Source organism: Sinocyclocheilus grahami, unplaced genomic scaffold (genome assembly GCF_001515645.1).
Source record: "Sinocyclocheilus grahami isolate Dianchi unplaced genomic scaffold, SAMN03320097.WGS_v1.1 scaffold1.1, whole genome shotgun sequence".
In the NCBI taxonomy this organism is placed as follows: Eukaryota; Metazoa; Chordata; class Actinopteri; order Cypriniformes; family Cyprinidae; genus Sinocyclocheilus; species Sinocyclocheilus grahami.
The window spans coordinates 846,285-862,338 of NW_015505180.1; the positions used below are offsets into that span (position 1 = coordinate 846,285).

Here is a 16,054-nt window from a genome sequence, read left to right on the forward strand (position 1 = left end):
GGAGAAAACACATGCCCAATCACTGCAGTTTCAGTATTGCATATTTGCTGGCAGCTTCCACTGCCAATTAGATCAGCACTGCAGTATTTTAAGCACGAGAGCATGACAGAGTGGCTCTGCTGAGCGTTTGAAAGCAGAGCGCTCGGTAAGCTCGCTGTGAACGCCTAATGCACTCTTGACATTATCTGGGAGCCGCTGCCTCTTTACCGAGATAAAGTTAATTGGGCCGCACCGAAAGTATTTGAAGGCTCGTACACTGGAGTTTGGTATTGACACCCACTAGAATGAAAAAATAAAATAAAAAAATTAAGTGCCACAAACCCTCTTCCAGACCTGATCTCTCAAAGGAGCAACTTCCGACGAGCGCTGACGCAAATGAGGAGGACGTGTCTGAGCACTGAGCAAGAACGTGCGAACGTGAGCCCATCACCGCCTTTCCATCACGTCTCAAAGCGCTGAAAGAAAGTTGAAGGTTGACAGACAAAAAACGTGAAAGATCACTTCGACTAAAGCATGACATTTCGTCTTTTATTTAAGATTTAGTTTTTATTTTCCTCCAGACCTTTAGAGAGGTACAATTTCCTTCAGCTCTTCATTTTTCTTACATTTTAGCACTGTGTAAAACCCAAGTTAAACTGCACTGGTTTGTCGTCATCGAGATTTCATTTATTCATTCCTCTTGAATACTGTTGAATACCGAACTGTCAGCAGGAACCTACACAGGTGATACAGGATTAAGACCGTTAAAAGAAAACTGAGAAGAGGGCGAGGAGGAGTGACAGTGTTAACCATCCCGGACGAGCCCCCTGTGTATTGCCAAAACGTCAGTTGCCCATTAGCGCCGCTATCCCAGCTTTTCCTTTTATCGCTTTTGTGGAAAAAAAAATGTGCAAAGTAACTGCTACAGAGACAAACGGCATGATCACATCCTCATGAATTTCCCTCTGCCGGCATCATTCGAAAAGCACTTTACTTTAACCCTGATTAGTTTCTTCACACACCCATCAATCGCAAGTTTCACACCACGCATTCACAAATCGCCGCACTCTGACTTTAGATCTATTTCCTAAAACTCTGTACACCTCGCACGACTTCAAGTTTCTTCAGGGAGCATAGTCAGAGCGTAAACACTGATTAGGCCACGTACGTCGAGGCAGCTATGAGAGACGCCACATGGTGGCGTCCCGTGTGCTACACGAGCCCTGCGCTTAAAAGGGGTCGGTGGTGCTCAGCTCTCAATTCCTCTTAATTTCGCAATGTGCCGCCCTCTGATACAGAGGTTAACCGCGGTGTTGTGATCTAAAGCAGAAGACCCCCCAATTTGGCAGAAGGGTCAAAGGCAAAGGCCTGCATCCATCTACAGCTAAATTCCATGTCGAGAGCAGCCACCATGTTTATCACCCCTAAAAATGCATCTCCCTTTTAACAAGGGCACAGAAAGGTAGAACAAAGTTAAAGGCCAAAGATCCTCAGTAAAAGTGCTTTTTGCTTCGCCATCATTATGCCTTTGATCCGTCAGAATAATGGAAGCCAAGTACCCTTTTGATCAAACACAAAAACTGAAGCCCTGTTTTGATTTTGGATATCTATTTGATTGCTCAGCTGCATGGCTTTAAGGACTCTCACAGGAAGTAGCTCCTCCGTTGTGCAGATGGATGAACAGGTGCTGTTCTTTTTGGTTTAGCTTTGAAGGCAGACTCTTGTTTCTAAATCAAGCCACTTTTCGTTTGATTCTTTCCATTTGGTTCCAAAGGAATTTCAGGAATGCACATCATTGATGATGCGTTTTCTTTAGGTACCGGTATGTAGAGTTCCAAAAATTATGTAGTGACGTTAATGTTACGCTTTTACTTGTTTAGGCCTCATACCTGCTGAAAACTGCTTTTCTGCGACAACTGGCTTATTAAGAGACCGTTTGAATTGGGAAAGCTGGAACAGAGCACTTGGGCAACAAGGAAAAAGAAAGACTCAACCAAGAGAAACACAATAATGGGATTAAAATGAGTGCAATATGAAGAGAGAAAACAATACATAATCTTGTTATTTTGTTAATTGCTTTGTACTGATTCATCTGCAGTGTTTGTCGGCTGTTCTTCGGTTAAGGGGAATAGGTTTTCACAGTTCCTAATGTCGGTCCATGCCAGCACTCTGTAGCAGATCTGTGGAGGCCTGGGCTGAGGCTCTGAAGGCGGTCTGGAATCCTGGGGGAGGTGAGTGGAACTGGGTGGCGGGGTTGGCTGTGGCTGTGGTTGGATAAGGGGTCCAGCCGGCTCTGTGGGGGAACTGGGCTCCGAAGGGGCCACTGTGTGGGGGCTGAGGGGGCACTGTGGAGCCAGAAGGGACATCCATCTCTGTGAGCGCCTGCAAGGATTTGAGCCAGTGGGGAGGATTGTCATCCTGCAGAGAGTCCAGATTGTTGCCTGAGGATGCTGGGATACCTGAAGGGGACAAAATTATGAAAAAAAAAAAGTGTTTAAGGGTCAACATGCAATAAATTTTTGTATTAATATTGGTTTCATATGGTAAAAAAAAAACATTACATAATTTTAACCTAGTGTAATTATCATGTAAAAAAATTATAATTTCCTTGAATACAAGTGAGTGTACAGATCCTATTATTTATGAATAATGATCAATTTAACAATCTGAACTAATCTTGCCATACAATTTAGAAAAAGATAAAAATGATCAAATATTATAGGAGAATTATTAAGCTTGACACAGTCATGAGGGTCTTATATCCTATCTGCAATATAATTTTATTTATGATTTTGTAAAATAATATTTTGACAAAACTGCTTTACTTATTAGTTTAAGATTTTTCTTTCATTCTTTTGATGAAGTAATTTTTAATATTATTATTATGATGTGGAGACCATGACACTTTTTTTTTAATTCATGCCATGGAGGGAAAAAATATAAAAATTAATATCAGAAATTTAAGACATTGTATTCAAGTCATTATATGTATGAAAACCTTTTTTTATGTATATTTGAATAAATTAACAGTTTAAAATTTAATATAATAGAAAACACATTGTTAATATCTATCGACAGATGGAATTAAATCGCTTTAAACATAACCGTATACTGTACTAACCAGAACTGAGCAACAGTTTGCTTAGTTAACAAATTCACTGCTCTTCAGTCGATGCCATGTAGGAATCCATTTATGGTGTAGGCGACATTGAAGACATTTTTTAATCATTTGATATAATAGGATTAATTACATAAGGAAATGGCATTTTTGGGTGCTTTTGCTCCACTTAAAACATGCTGGCCTGCTGCAAGCTATTAATTCCAAACCCCCTGTGGGTGATGGATGCTGCAGGCAGCTGCTGAGAGCACCCAGACAACATACGTGACATCCATACAGATTGCAACTTCAACCTTAGGGAGCAACAGATAAGACGTTGCTATTTCCCTTCAACCCGGGGGAGAAAATGGCAAAACTTTAATTGAAGTATTGATTACAAATATAGCTGCACACTTCAGTTTTTGTATACCAAACAGTAGATAAAAATGTTGATACAGAAGAACGCTATAAATGTTCACTGCATTTTTAACCACTTTGTATACTGATTGTTAAGAGTTGTGCAGTATTCTTGCGTGATATCTGATTTAGTCCACATGGATGCTTCAGAACTTCTGAAAGTGCAGGATATCAAATTGATCTGAAACGTGTGCCCTCTTCTATGGCCCTTAAAATGGCTTTACATCTCTGACATTTTTAGTGAAAAGGTTATAGAATAAATGCTTAAAAGGCTTAAATGCATTATTCATTTTAGCTCCCAAAGGCACAATTTGAATGGGCCTCAGTTTTTCCTGAGATCAGGTAAATTTGTTTCACAAATGTGTTTTGTGATTTTAATCCTGTCAGAATCGAACATGTTATTCTATGCTATTCTCACACAACCAAAAAAATTGAGAAAATTACCCAATATTAATCACATTAATATTCATTTCAAATAATATATACATAATAAATAATAATTAAGTATACTAAATATTCAAATGTAATATTTTTGTATTTTTCTGTACAATACAAATTATAGATAATTAACAGTGAATGATTAAAATCTATATTTTACTAGGCAAAATAAATGTAGAATTACCTTTATATTTACCCTAAATATTAGATACAATGTATTTATTGTGTTTTTTTACTGCTATTGAGGTAGGATACGGTGGAAGTTAGAGGCAGGTTTGGTTAGGTTTAAGCGTGGGTGAAGTGGACGAGGTAGGGTTGACAGTGTATTTACAGATGCAACTACAGAAATTAGTTACGCAAGTACATTCAGGCATTTTTTAAATATTAGTACAATGTAAAAACATGCACTCAATAAGTACATTGTATCAATTGATTAAATGTTACATTTAAACGCAAGTAAATAGTAGTTTTATCATAGCACTAATCAAAAGTGGGTCCAACCTTTCTTTTGTAAACATGACCGAGAATAACAGGAGAAAAAGGGAAGGAATTATTCACGATTAACAAGGCAAATCTCTGTTGTGAAGGTAATTCAGGCTGTACCTGTGATGATGGCAGGGTCCATCCAGCTGGCTGTGCCGTCCCAGCTAAGGCTGTGTGAGATTCTGCCTGTGTGGTTCACACTGGATGAGGAGGAGGATGAAGACGAAGATGAGGAGGAGCTGGGCAGTCCACCAAAGTTGATGTTGATGTTGGGTAAAAGCGCTCTGAGCCCGTCCTGCCACTCCTTCACATTTAGACTTTCCACTGAGGTGCTGTTTTCTGTTTGGGAGGGTGATAGCGGGGTATCCAAACAGCCATGTGCACAAATACACGCGCAAAAGATGGAGAAAAACAGGAGAGATGGAGAAAGAGAGAGAGAGAAAAAAGCAATTATCAGATTCAACATTTTATTTGCACAACACAAAAAAAAGATGCCAATATTGAGTGTTAATTTGGTATGATTAATTTTATAATTGTGACAAAACCAAACAAACATTCAAAAACAGCTGAACAGAGTGCAAAAGAAAAGTAGGACAAACTTTATCGTGATACTGTCTTAATGCAACGCTCGTGCCGCAAGATGGTGAAAATGATGCAATGTGACAAAATCAAATCAAGTGATTCATTTGATTTATTATTTGGCATGTAATGTCTGAAGATCGATAGATAGCCCTAACAAAAACACAATTTAACTGAATTCTCTACAAATTGAATTTTCATTCATTCATATCACATCAAGAAATATCATTAATCAAAGCCGGACTGCGGATTAATAGCTGCTACAGTAATGATTATTTATACTTGATTCAGTAAAAACAACAGGTGATCTTTAGCGTCCTTCTGAGTCTACTTGCCCTTACTAATGGAGGAACAATCATTATAAAGCTCTTTACAGTCCCGTTATTATTCAATTAGTTTCTCATTTGTTTTTTCTCCTTGTCACACTGGAGAAGAGACGCACAGCTTCAATAACGAAGAGCTTCTTTCGGCTGGACTCAGGCCAAAATAAACCTTTTCTTCTCTAATCAGGCCAGTATTCTCCCAAGGTTTGCTTCTGCCCACAGGGAGGGAGAAACCAGGCAGCAAAGATGATGGAGGAGGGAATGGAAAGAAAGACAGAGAGAGGGACAAACAAGGAAGAATTGCAAAGACAGGGGAATGGAGTGAACAAGATAACAACCCTGGCAAGGAAAAAACAAATCTTTAGCCTTTGAGCTTGACTTAAGACTCAGCAAACTTCTCTGGGCACCTTTCCTTTCTCCTACATCAGCTTCCCTCAAAGCCCGGACAATAAACTGTATAAAGAGGTGAAAGCACAAGGATGGCGGTGGGGTTCAACAAAAATAGATCAATATTAAGGTTGGCTGATAGATTTAATATTTACTGTTAAATAATAATAATAACTGGTAAATTATTTTAATATGCGAGAAGAAAGAGATTGCAGAATGATATGACAGATGTGAAACTAGCACAGCAATGCGGTAAATTTTTCCAGTCACCATAGAATAATATACAATTAACTAATCAGAATCAAGCATTCCAGAAAGTTGTCTAATAATCCCAGTTATGACCTCATTAGAATAAAGCAGAGAGGTTCGGAAGTTTGATTCATTTTCACAAATCTATAAATTGTCCGTTTCATCTGTTAAAAACATTGATTCAACAATTTGTTTGCATCATTTCCAAGTCCCTGCAAGGCATTACAATTTAGCAATACAAATGTTTTAGTAGCATTACATTTTTGTAACTATTACAAATATGCATTACATTTTACCGTAATGAAGTATTCATTACCAATTTATTAAAATGAAAATGATGGAGAACACAAACTTAAAATTACACTTACATTTTTTTTCTTTAAAATTTCCTGTATCTTTAGTTATTTAAGCATTTTCAATTAAATTATAGTTCTTGCAATAAACATTTTGAATAAACATGATACTTTTATATTTTAATATTTTAATAAATACAGGCTAATTGGTTGAAATAATTTGTCAGATTTTTAAAAAATAAAATAAATTTTTAGAAAATAAAATTTCACAAGACTTCAGATCAAACACATATCAGAAAAAAAAACAAAAATAGAAAAAATATCTAAAAAATAAATTAAAACATTTATAGATTTTTTTTAGTATTACAGTCCAACTCTATCCCACACTGTAACTGTACTAACAAATGCAAGTGTACTACCACCAGAACGGTCTTCAGACAATAAAGGTGCATCCGGACAAGACACCAGATGCACTGACACGGTCAAACTGGTCATACTTGTAATTGAATTATTTTGCAACATGGGAATGTAAGGAGCAGACGCAGCTCCCCCTCTGATGCCACATGACAGGAGTTTCTTCTGAGTGTGGGCAAGGGTCAAAACTATGGATGCTGCAAAGTCAGCGATGTTTATTACTCCATTATTCAGTTAAAACCAGACATAATGGGTCTCAACTAAGAGGTCAGAGTTTGGCTGGTTAGCATGGGCCAGTTAGCCCCTGCTGGGAGATGCAGTAAATCCATCATCTGGTTGCAAAAAGCATTTTTCTCCATTGATGATGTTGAGTATACATGCATATTCTGCATGGAATATAAAATGCTACAATATTTCATTATATTACAGTAGATGTTTTCCCAGTGATTGTTTATTTTTCTCAGCCTCAAACACAGAGGAAGTCACACATTCACTTGGAAACGCTGAATTGGTTCTGCAGTCGATATCATCAAACCTGTGCAGATAAACAAGTCAAGTGTGAGAACGAGCCAATATGAGAATCTAGACACTCAATATCAACACTTGAGGGGGACTGGGCTTTAATGAAACACCTCTGAAGGAGGGGATAAGCTGAATGAAGTGTTGAATAACGTGAATTAGGTGTTCTTTTTAAAACCTCTCCACAGTTTTTACTTCTGATTAGAAAGTTCTCATCTATCCAAGTGTGTCAGGCATTAACACAATCACCCATGTTCGCATTAGCATATGCAGATAAACAAGTGTCGTCATGTTTTATTTATGCGGATGGGACAAAAGCTTAACTCAGAATCACATCAGCAGAGTGAAGAAACTAAATTTCTCTTGCAGGGCTGTAGAGGGTGTAAAATACGTCTTTTTGCATCATTCAGCTTTCACAAGTGAACGCGTTTTGCACTTTACTGTGTGATGAACAATATATCAGCTAGACTGGGACATTAATAAAACATTAAATGCACAAGTAACCACCGAAATGTATACATCACATTATATAGCTACTTTGGTATATTAGAGTTTAAGACTTCAAAAAAATTAAAAAAGTGACAGTAAAGACAATTTTAATATTAAAAAATATTACTATTTCAAATATATATTTTTTTAAACGTTCCATTCAAACAATCCTGGAAAAAAAAAAAATGTACCGTGGTTTCCACCAGCAGCACAACTGTTTTCAACATTGATAAGAAGAATGTTTCTTGAGCAGCAAATCAGCATATTAGAATGATTTCTGATACTGTAATTAAGATTTTAAATAGATTCAAATTCATTATTAAATGTTTTAAAATTCATTCTTAAATTCATTTTGTAGTAATTATAAAAATGTTTTTTTTTATAAAAACAATTATAATTAAAAAGTAATTCAAATTGTAGTAATATTTAATGTGTTTATATTATTGCAATATTATTTACTGTATTTTTGCTTAAATAAATGCAGGTTTGGCCAACTGTCCAAAAAATAGGCAATGCTGATATTTAGTGGAATCGGCTGTTAAACATGTCAACTAAGATGACTGAAAAGTGTTACATATCTGTTTTCAGTCATTTTTGCATTAATTTCACAATAAACAAAATTTTGTAAATTGGTAAATGTTCCATTTTTGAATTCTATTATAATTTCATATAAATAAAATTGCACACATAAATCAGAATTATATTAGCATCAGAAAAAAACAAACAAGCAAACAAATAAATAAACAGTTGACCATCTATCATATTTCTCATTTATTATTTGCATACTTCAGATAATGCTCAATTACACCTAAATCTATATTTCCAGTGTAGCAGAAATCCCTCTCTCACTCAAACAACACATCTAACAAGTTGTTCCATTCAAACAATCCTGAAAAAAAAAAAATGCACCGTGGTTTCCACCGGCAGCAAAACTGTTTTCAACATTGTTAAGAAGAATGTTTCTTGAGCAGCAAATCAGCATATTAGAATGATTTCTGATACTGTAATTAAGATTTTAAATAGATTCAAATTCATTATTAAATGTTTTAAAATTCATTCTTAAATTCATTTTGTAGTAATTATAAAAATGTTTTTTTTTATAAAAACAATTATAATTAAAAAGTAATTCAAATTGTAGTAATATTTAATGTGTTTATATTATTGCAATATTATTTACTGTATTTTTGCTTAAATAAATGCAGGTTTGGCCAACTGTCCAAAAAATAGGCAATGCTGATATTTAGTGGAATCGGCTGTTAAACATGTCAACTAAGATGACTGAAAAGTGTTACATATCTGTTTTCAGTCATTTTTGCATTAATTTCACAATAAACAAAATTTTGTAAATTGGTAAATGTTCCATTTTTGAATTCTATTATAATTTCATATAAATAAAATTGCACACATAAATCAGAATTATATTAGCATCAGAAAAAAACAAACAAGCAAACAAATAAATAAACAGTTGACCATCTATCATATTTCTCATTTATTATTTGCATACTTCAGATAATGCTCAATTACACCTAAATCTATATTTCCAGTGTAGCAGAAATCCCTCTCTCACTCAAACAACACATCTAACAAGTTATAAGACTACATGTGTTGGCCCTCCAGCCTATTTTGGTATCGCGACTCTTCTTCGTAAATAATGCAACGTTCCTCTCCCAGGTCCAGGGCAGGTCCGGGTTTCCCAACCGGGGTGCCGTCTGTCGAGAGCAGGGGTGCAGTGTAAAAAATCATTTTTTAATATTTTTAAATTGCTAAAATGTTCAAAAAAGCATCTATTATATAATATCAATTTCTGATGTCGCCAATAATTAGAGATGCACCGAAATTTCGGCTGCCGAAAATTAGTTCACCACTCAGGTTTCACTTTCACGTGGTGTGACGCTCTGCGTATTATCCCTTTATCTATGTGTCTATGTGCGTATTATCTATGCGTGTGTGCTCCGCTCAGTCACTCACGGCCCATGTGAGTGCTCCACTCATATACCGCTCATGTTCATCGGAACAGCAAAGTCCACTCAAAAATCGAGCCGACAGGAAACATCGATGTAGTACAGTATTGTTTCTGTCTGCAATAGCCCTACTGTGTTGTAACATGGTGTGGTATTTGGGCAACTCTGGTAACGCTGCCCTCTCATTCATTAATCTGCTGCTAACCGTTATGTTATGCTCGCGTGTCCTCTGATAATAATAGCTTTCTAGGACTAAACATTACTTGGATAATTGGTAAAAAAAAAAAAAGTTAAATATCTTAACCCTACTGTTAGACCTACCTGAAAAACTAAAAAGCAATTGATTTAATTCGAAGGCCTGTCGTTATTTTTTATTTGTGCTATCATTATTAATTTCTTTATTTGTTCTTATTTTATTACTGACTGCTTACTTGTCATTTTTTTATTCAATTCAAAGTTTGAAATCAAGCTATCTTGTGCTACTGCACCAAAATTACCCCACTGCAAAATTAAAAAAAACACTGAGTGAGCAAAGATTTGTGAGATAGCTAGTTATAATGGTAATTAAATAATGTTTACATATGTATAAAAGTCTACATTAAAATCTGTCATATACATTGGTCTCTTCAATAGAAATTAGCCTACTGATTGCCACCATTGATGGACAAAATTTGTTAATAATATTAAAAACATCTGTATGACATTATATTCTGCAGTTCTTCCCTGTTGTACCAAATATCTATACTTTTCAAATTATCATATCGAAGTTAGAAATTCAAATATTGTGACAAATTTAATTTTGTAGGGTGCCACAAGTTTGTTAAAATTTCCAAAGGGTGCCGCGACTAAAAAAAGGTTGGGAAAAACTGCTCTGGAGGACACCGCTGCAAACAGGCAAGACCAATTCTCTCACTAAAAACCATGGATTTAAGAAACAAACATAAAATATACTGTACAGCTCAACAGAGCCAGAAATGGAGCCAGTAGTATTCAAAAAGTAAGTCATGCCAGTTATTCATTGTTTCTATGAGTAATGAAACCCTCAGGTCACTTCCAATTTCCCTTCCCTTATTTTTGCACCATCTGAAATACAAGTTAATCTAATCTTAAAAAGTAGGATGCACGCTGAGAAACAAACAGCCTGTTAACAAATGCTACACTTCCACAGCAGTGTCAGCAGATTAGATTGTTTCACATAAAAAGCCCTAAAGCTAGACTGCAAGGAAACACTTTCTATTTAAATGAACTGAATTTCTGAGAGATCAATTCAGGACGTGCTTGGGAAGTAACTAACTGACGCTACTGACGTAAATGCATTTTTTTTTTCAGTTGCATGACACCAGCTCAATTGCTTAAAAAATTTCTGAATGCATCTTCAGTACCAACATTTACTTGTCTATGTTGTCAAGGTATCAAACCAAACTGAGGCTGTTTTATGATATTCGATTTCTGGATGTTTCACTGACAGGTTCAGGTAGGGCTTGAGTGAAATGTCAAACTGTGGCCTTTTCCCCCTGTCTGAGTACTTTCTCTTCAGATGGATAATATCGGTATTTCATATTATCTTGAGTTACGGGCTGTTCTCACATCCACAGCACAAAGATGAATCTTTGTAAACCTTAATCTTTGTTTAAGTTTAGGCTCAGAGTTCAGATCAGGAAAACCATCTGTCTTTTCAAGTAAAACTGAATTAATTTGGCTGGACTGACTTTAAATAAGTGTTTATTGCCCGAGGTAGCCACCCACACTCTGAGGTGAGTGAGGTCCACCACATAAATCACAGAAACATAGAATGCTAAAGGTAAGAAAAAAAAGTGGGCTGGCCCATCATGCATTAGGAAAAATTGCAGCCCTGTCACAAAGATGTCCTCAGGGGATGATGATTATATGCCGTACAATTTGTATCAGCACTAAATGTGACACCGATCTCACCGCTATACTTCAAATCTCAAGCTTTCATTCCATGAGCTAGCCCTTGGCAATCACCAGAATCTTGGTATACATTTCTGCATGCTATCAAAACAGCACCACACTGCCCTCCAGTGACTGAGTTTGCAATGACAGTTACCCATAATGCAAACACATATGCAATAAATATATAATAATATTTAACAAAGTATAATAAGAATATACTTTTTATAAATTGTTATTTTTAATGTTTTATTTTTTTAGATGTCAATTTGATCAATTATTAAAACAATAAATATATATATATATATATATATATATATATATATATATATATATATATATATATATATATATATATATATATATATATATATATATATATATATATATATATATATATATATATATATATATATATATATATATATATATATATATATATATATATATATATATATATATATATATATATATATATATATATATATATATATATATATATATATATATATATATATATATATATATATATATATATATATATATATATATATATATATATATATATATATATATATATATATATATATATATATATATATATATATATATATATATATATATATATATATATATATATATATATATATATATATATATATATATATATATATATATATATATATATATATATATATATATATACATACATACATATATATATATATATACATATAGATAGACCGATAGATAGACATACACACACATCTATCTATCTATGCGTGTGTATATCTCTCTTATATTATATATATCGGGGTAGTCGTGGCCTAATGGATAGAGAGTCGGACTTGTAACCCGAAGGTCGTGGGTTTGAGTCTCAGGTCCGGCAGGGATTGTAGGTGGGGGGAGTGAATGACCAGCGCCCTCTTCCACCCTCAATACCACGACTGAGGTGAGACCCTTGAGCAAGGCACCGAACCCCCAACTCCTCCCCGGGCACCACAGCATTGGCTGCCCACTGCTCCGGGTGTGTGTTCACAGTGTTTGTTCACTTCTCACTGCTGTGTGTGTGTGTGCACTTGGATGGGTGAAATGCAGAGCACAAATTCCAAGTATGGGTCACCATACTTGGCCACACATCACGTCCTTTCCTTTCCTTTCCTATTTATATATATATATATATAAGTCCATATAAGATGCGAATGCTCCGCATACCCAGACCATTTGAGAGAATAAGTTCATGGGATAATTAATATAAACATGATTATAAGTTGATCCCTTGTCATTTGAAATTTAGCTTAAAGAGTAAGGAATACGTACGTAAAATGATTTATTTGCCAAACAGCAGTCATTTTCTTTAAATCTACCAGTTGCGGTTGCTTCCGGGCGAATGGATTCTCCGCAGCTTTCTCTCCTCCGCTCTGTTGCTATGACTCGTCAGAATTGTTGTGCATTCTCAGTGGTTTGCTGGTCTGCGGCAGATTTAATGCGCAAGGTAAGCTTTTCGCGAAGCGCTCGCCTAAGCGGAAAAATGTGCTGTTGCTCTCAGATCTCGATTGCCAAGAATCACATTGTGTTTGATGCAAAACCAACTCGACTAAATCAAAAGAAAAAAACACTGTAACTGTATATTTTTGTTTTCTCAAGCAAAGCAAATTTTAAAAGTCCACTGAAAACATATCTTCCTACATTTTTGGTCATAGATAACGCATGTTGAAGATATACGTTATTGTTAACGTTATTGCCTAAGCGGTAAATTAAAAAAATATTTATAAAAACTTTGGCTATATAAAATTTTTATAATAACAAACATCATACTGTTCCCTTTGTTTCGAGTATACTCGTGTCCCTTACAGTTAGTCCCTCTCTGATTTTATTATTGTTTGCAAGGTTGCAACGTTACTCTGCAATAATTTAAATATTTTTGGGTATTTTGCATGGTCTGTTATTGGAGTAGTGTCACACGGGTGGGAGTTTTAACTCCTATTCACTGGGAATAAAAAATCATTTAGCCTAGCTGATGCAGAGAGACATATAGACTGGGGGAAACCCCCCCACCCTCTGATTACATATCATAAAGTTCATCATAATAATAATATCATTACGGGTTTACACCTTATTTGGCGTTTTTACTTGGAAAACCAGCTATATTTTTCTAGCATTAGAATAACAATGGATGAACCTGAAACGATAGAAGGATTGGAGATTATATATATATATATATATATATATATATATAAAAATAAATTAAACAAATGTATTGATATATATACACACACACAGATCCCCAGCACTGGTTTGCACTTACCTGTCATATGAATACCTCCGAGCCCCATATTGTGATGTTGTGGCACCAAGTTCAAGTCCAAATAGCTGCTGTGCTGTGCAGTAGAAGAAGGGGCTCCGGTGTGATTCAAATGTGGGAGGTTATTGCGCATGGGCATGCCCATCCAAATGTGGCGAGAGGTCTGCGTCTGGCCGGGAAAGCTGAAGGAGTTGTAGACAGTGCGGTGTGGGAGCTGGGAGAAGCCCCGTGAGGGCAAGCTGGAGTTTGGGGCAAAGTGTGAGGACGTGGGGGACTGATGTGGGACTTTCATGGAGGGGGCGTTGTGGAGCGGGCCGAGCATAGGCCCATGGGGGAAGACTGGCACTGATTTTGTGCCGGTCATGGGTAAGGAGGTTTTGTCTTGCACCAAGAGCTCTTTCTCTATAAGGTCAGCCAGTGCTTTACGGGTGACGTCAAAGGGGTCAAAGCCAAGGTCGTCATCCTGTTGCTTTGCCGACGAGCCAAAGCCAAAGGCCGCTTGCCAGTCCGTAGAGGACTCCACTGGTATGGTATCTATCAGAATGAAGAAGACTAATTGTACATTTCACATGTGCATGGTTTTAATGTAATGTTTTTTTGTAAAGTAATATTTTGTTGTTGAGATCCAAAGTCTCAACAGGTCTGGGTACCTGACGTGAAGAGGCTCTGTGGTTCTGGGGCAGTGGGCCAATCGGAGTTGCTGTGAAGGGAACTGGAAAAGCCGGACAGGCCGCTGGGGATGGGATTGGGGTGCCGGAAGTTGCTGTTGTCTGAAAAGAGCGATTGTGACTCAGCTGCTGCTCCTTCGAAAGGCGATCGTACCATTAGCCCTGCTACACAGATAGGCACCACTAGAGACCGCTTGGGCAGGCCAGGAGGAGGCGATGGAGAGTCGCTGCCGGAAATCTAAAAGATTTAGCAAAGGTTAAAAGGTAAAAGGTAAAATGCTAACTGGTCTAATAAAAGAAAAGTGATTTAGATAACATTATTTCGGTGTACATCTTTCCATTCTAAAAGGTAAAGAATTATCATCAGTGTGATTATGAACTTACTTGTGATGTTTCTCCATTACTTATACCGATGGAATCTGAAGGTTTGTTAGTTGGGCTGCAGAAAAATAATCCAAACTTGGGAATCAATTATATTCGTACAGTACAAGAATTACTGTATTACACTAAAGATGAACCTTTTTCATAAAAAATGTCTGACAGCATTAAGTATGTTTGTGAGAAAATTTCCTTAATTGTCATGTAAATGTTATAAAGAAAACAAGTGTAATTTCACAAATAAATTTATTGTAATGCATTTTGAGTATTCAGTGTTTATATTACTACCATCCAAAAATACCTTGAACCCTCAGTGTCCTTTAGTTTTTGAGAAAAGATTATGAAATGCTTCAAATAATTTGGCAAAGAAAAAAGACTATGACAGAATATGGCACAACACAGAAGTTCACAGGCTGGCTACCTGACAGGGTCACAGTTTGATGTGAAGGGAGGCAGGCCAGTGATGGAGCCAAGGCTGAGTTCTGTGTCTGGACTGTCTGGAGTCATGTTTTCAGAGTCTGAGCCGCCATCTAGGGGTGGGGTCTTATAGTATTCTGGAAGCCCATTGGGCATCTTTCCTGTGGTTTGTAACGAAGGCCAAGCTTCTTTGCTGTTACTATTGGAACTGGGGAATATGATACAAAACTTTAAATATGATAAAAACTTAAAATGCAAAGGAGGAAGACACCAACAAAACATCAATGTTTCCATATTCATAACGGATATTTTTTAATCCTTAAAGAAAGTGTAAATGACAAGATTATAATGAATTCATTTGAATTATAACTTCACTTCTCACTTTATTAGGGGTGTAACTATATACCAATGCCACGGTTCGGTTCGCTGTTGGGTAGGGTTTATGGCATGGCACCAGCAATGCTAAAGAACACTAGATTCACTTTTAACTAAATAATAATAACAATAATTGCTCTCTGTTAGTTCATGTTAATGAATGCATTAACAAATGAGACTTAAAAAATTGTTGCTTTGTAAAGTGTTACCAAAAAAATCTATTGGCTTAAAGATTTAATAAAATAAAATAATGCCTAAATAATTAAAAGTCATTGGACAACATTACTTAGGCTACATATAAAAATGCATGTGACATGGATAAATAAAATGGATTAGCTGGACAATAAGGAAATTATTTTAATCAAATATGTA

At 35.9% G+C, this 16,054-nt stretch overlaps 1 protein-coding gene across 3 annotated transcripts in view; it reads right to left on the reverse strand.

Annotated features, from left to right (window-relative positions):
- Nucleotides 1-507: 507 nt before the first annotated feature.
- Nucleotides 508-16,054, reverse strand: part of LOC107602455 (CCR4-NOT transcription complex subunit 4-like) — a 29,831-nt gene continuing 14,284 nt past the window's right edge. For 2 of the 3 annotated variants that reach the window (XM_016228661.1, XM_016295317.1), the window contains exons 8-13: nt 15,312-15,515; nt 14,897-14,951; nt 14,495-14,750; nt 13,848-14,378; nt 4,535-4,753; nt 508-2,438 (exon numbers count right to left, since the gene is read on the reverse strand). In XM_016228661.1, the coding sequence (XP_016084147.1) occupies nt 2,125-2,438; nt 4,535-4,753; nt 13,848-14,378; nt 14,495-14,750; nt 14,897-14,951; nt 15,312-15,515 (1,579 nt within the window). In that variant the 3' untranslated portion in view covers nt 508-2,124. Of the gene's footprint in view, nt 2,439-4,534; nt 4,754-9,229; nt 9,377-13,847; nt 14,379-14,494; nt 14,751-14,896; nt 14,952-15,311; nt 15,516-16,054 lie in introns of those variants that run through there. The other variant, XM_016229420.1, reaches the window with a different exon arrangement.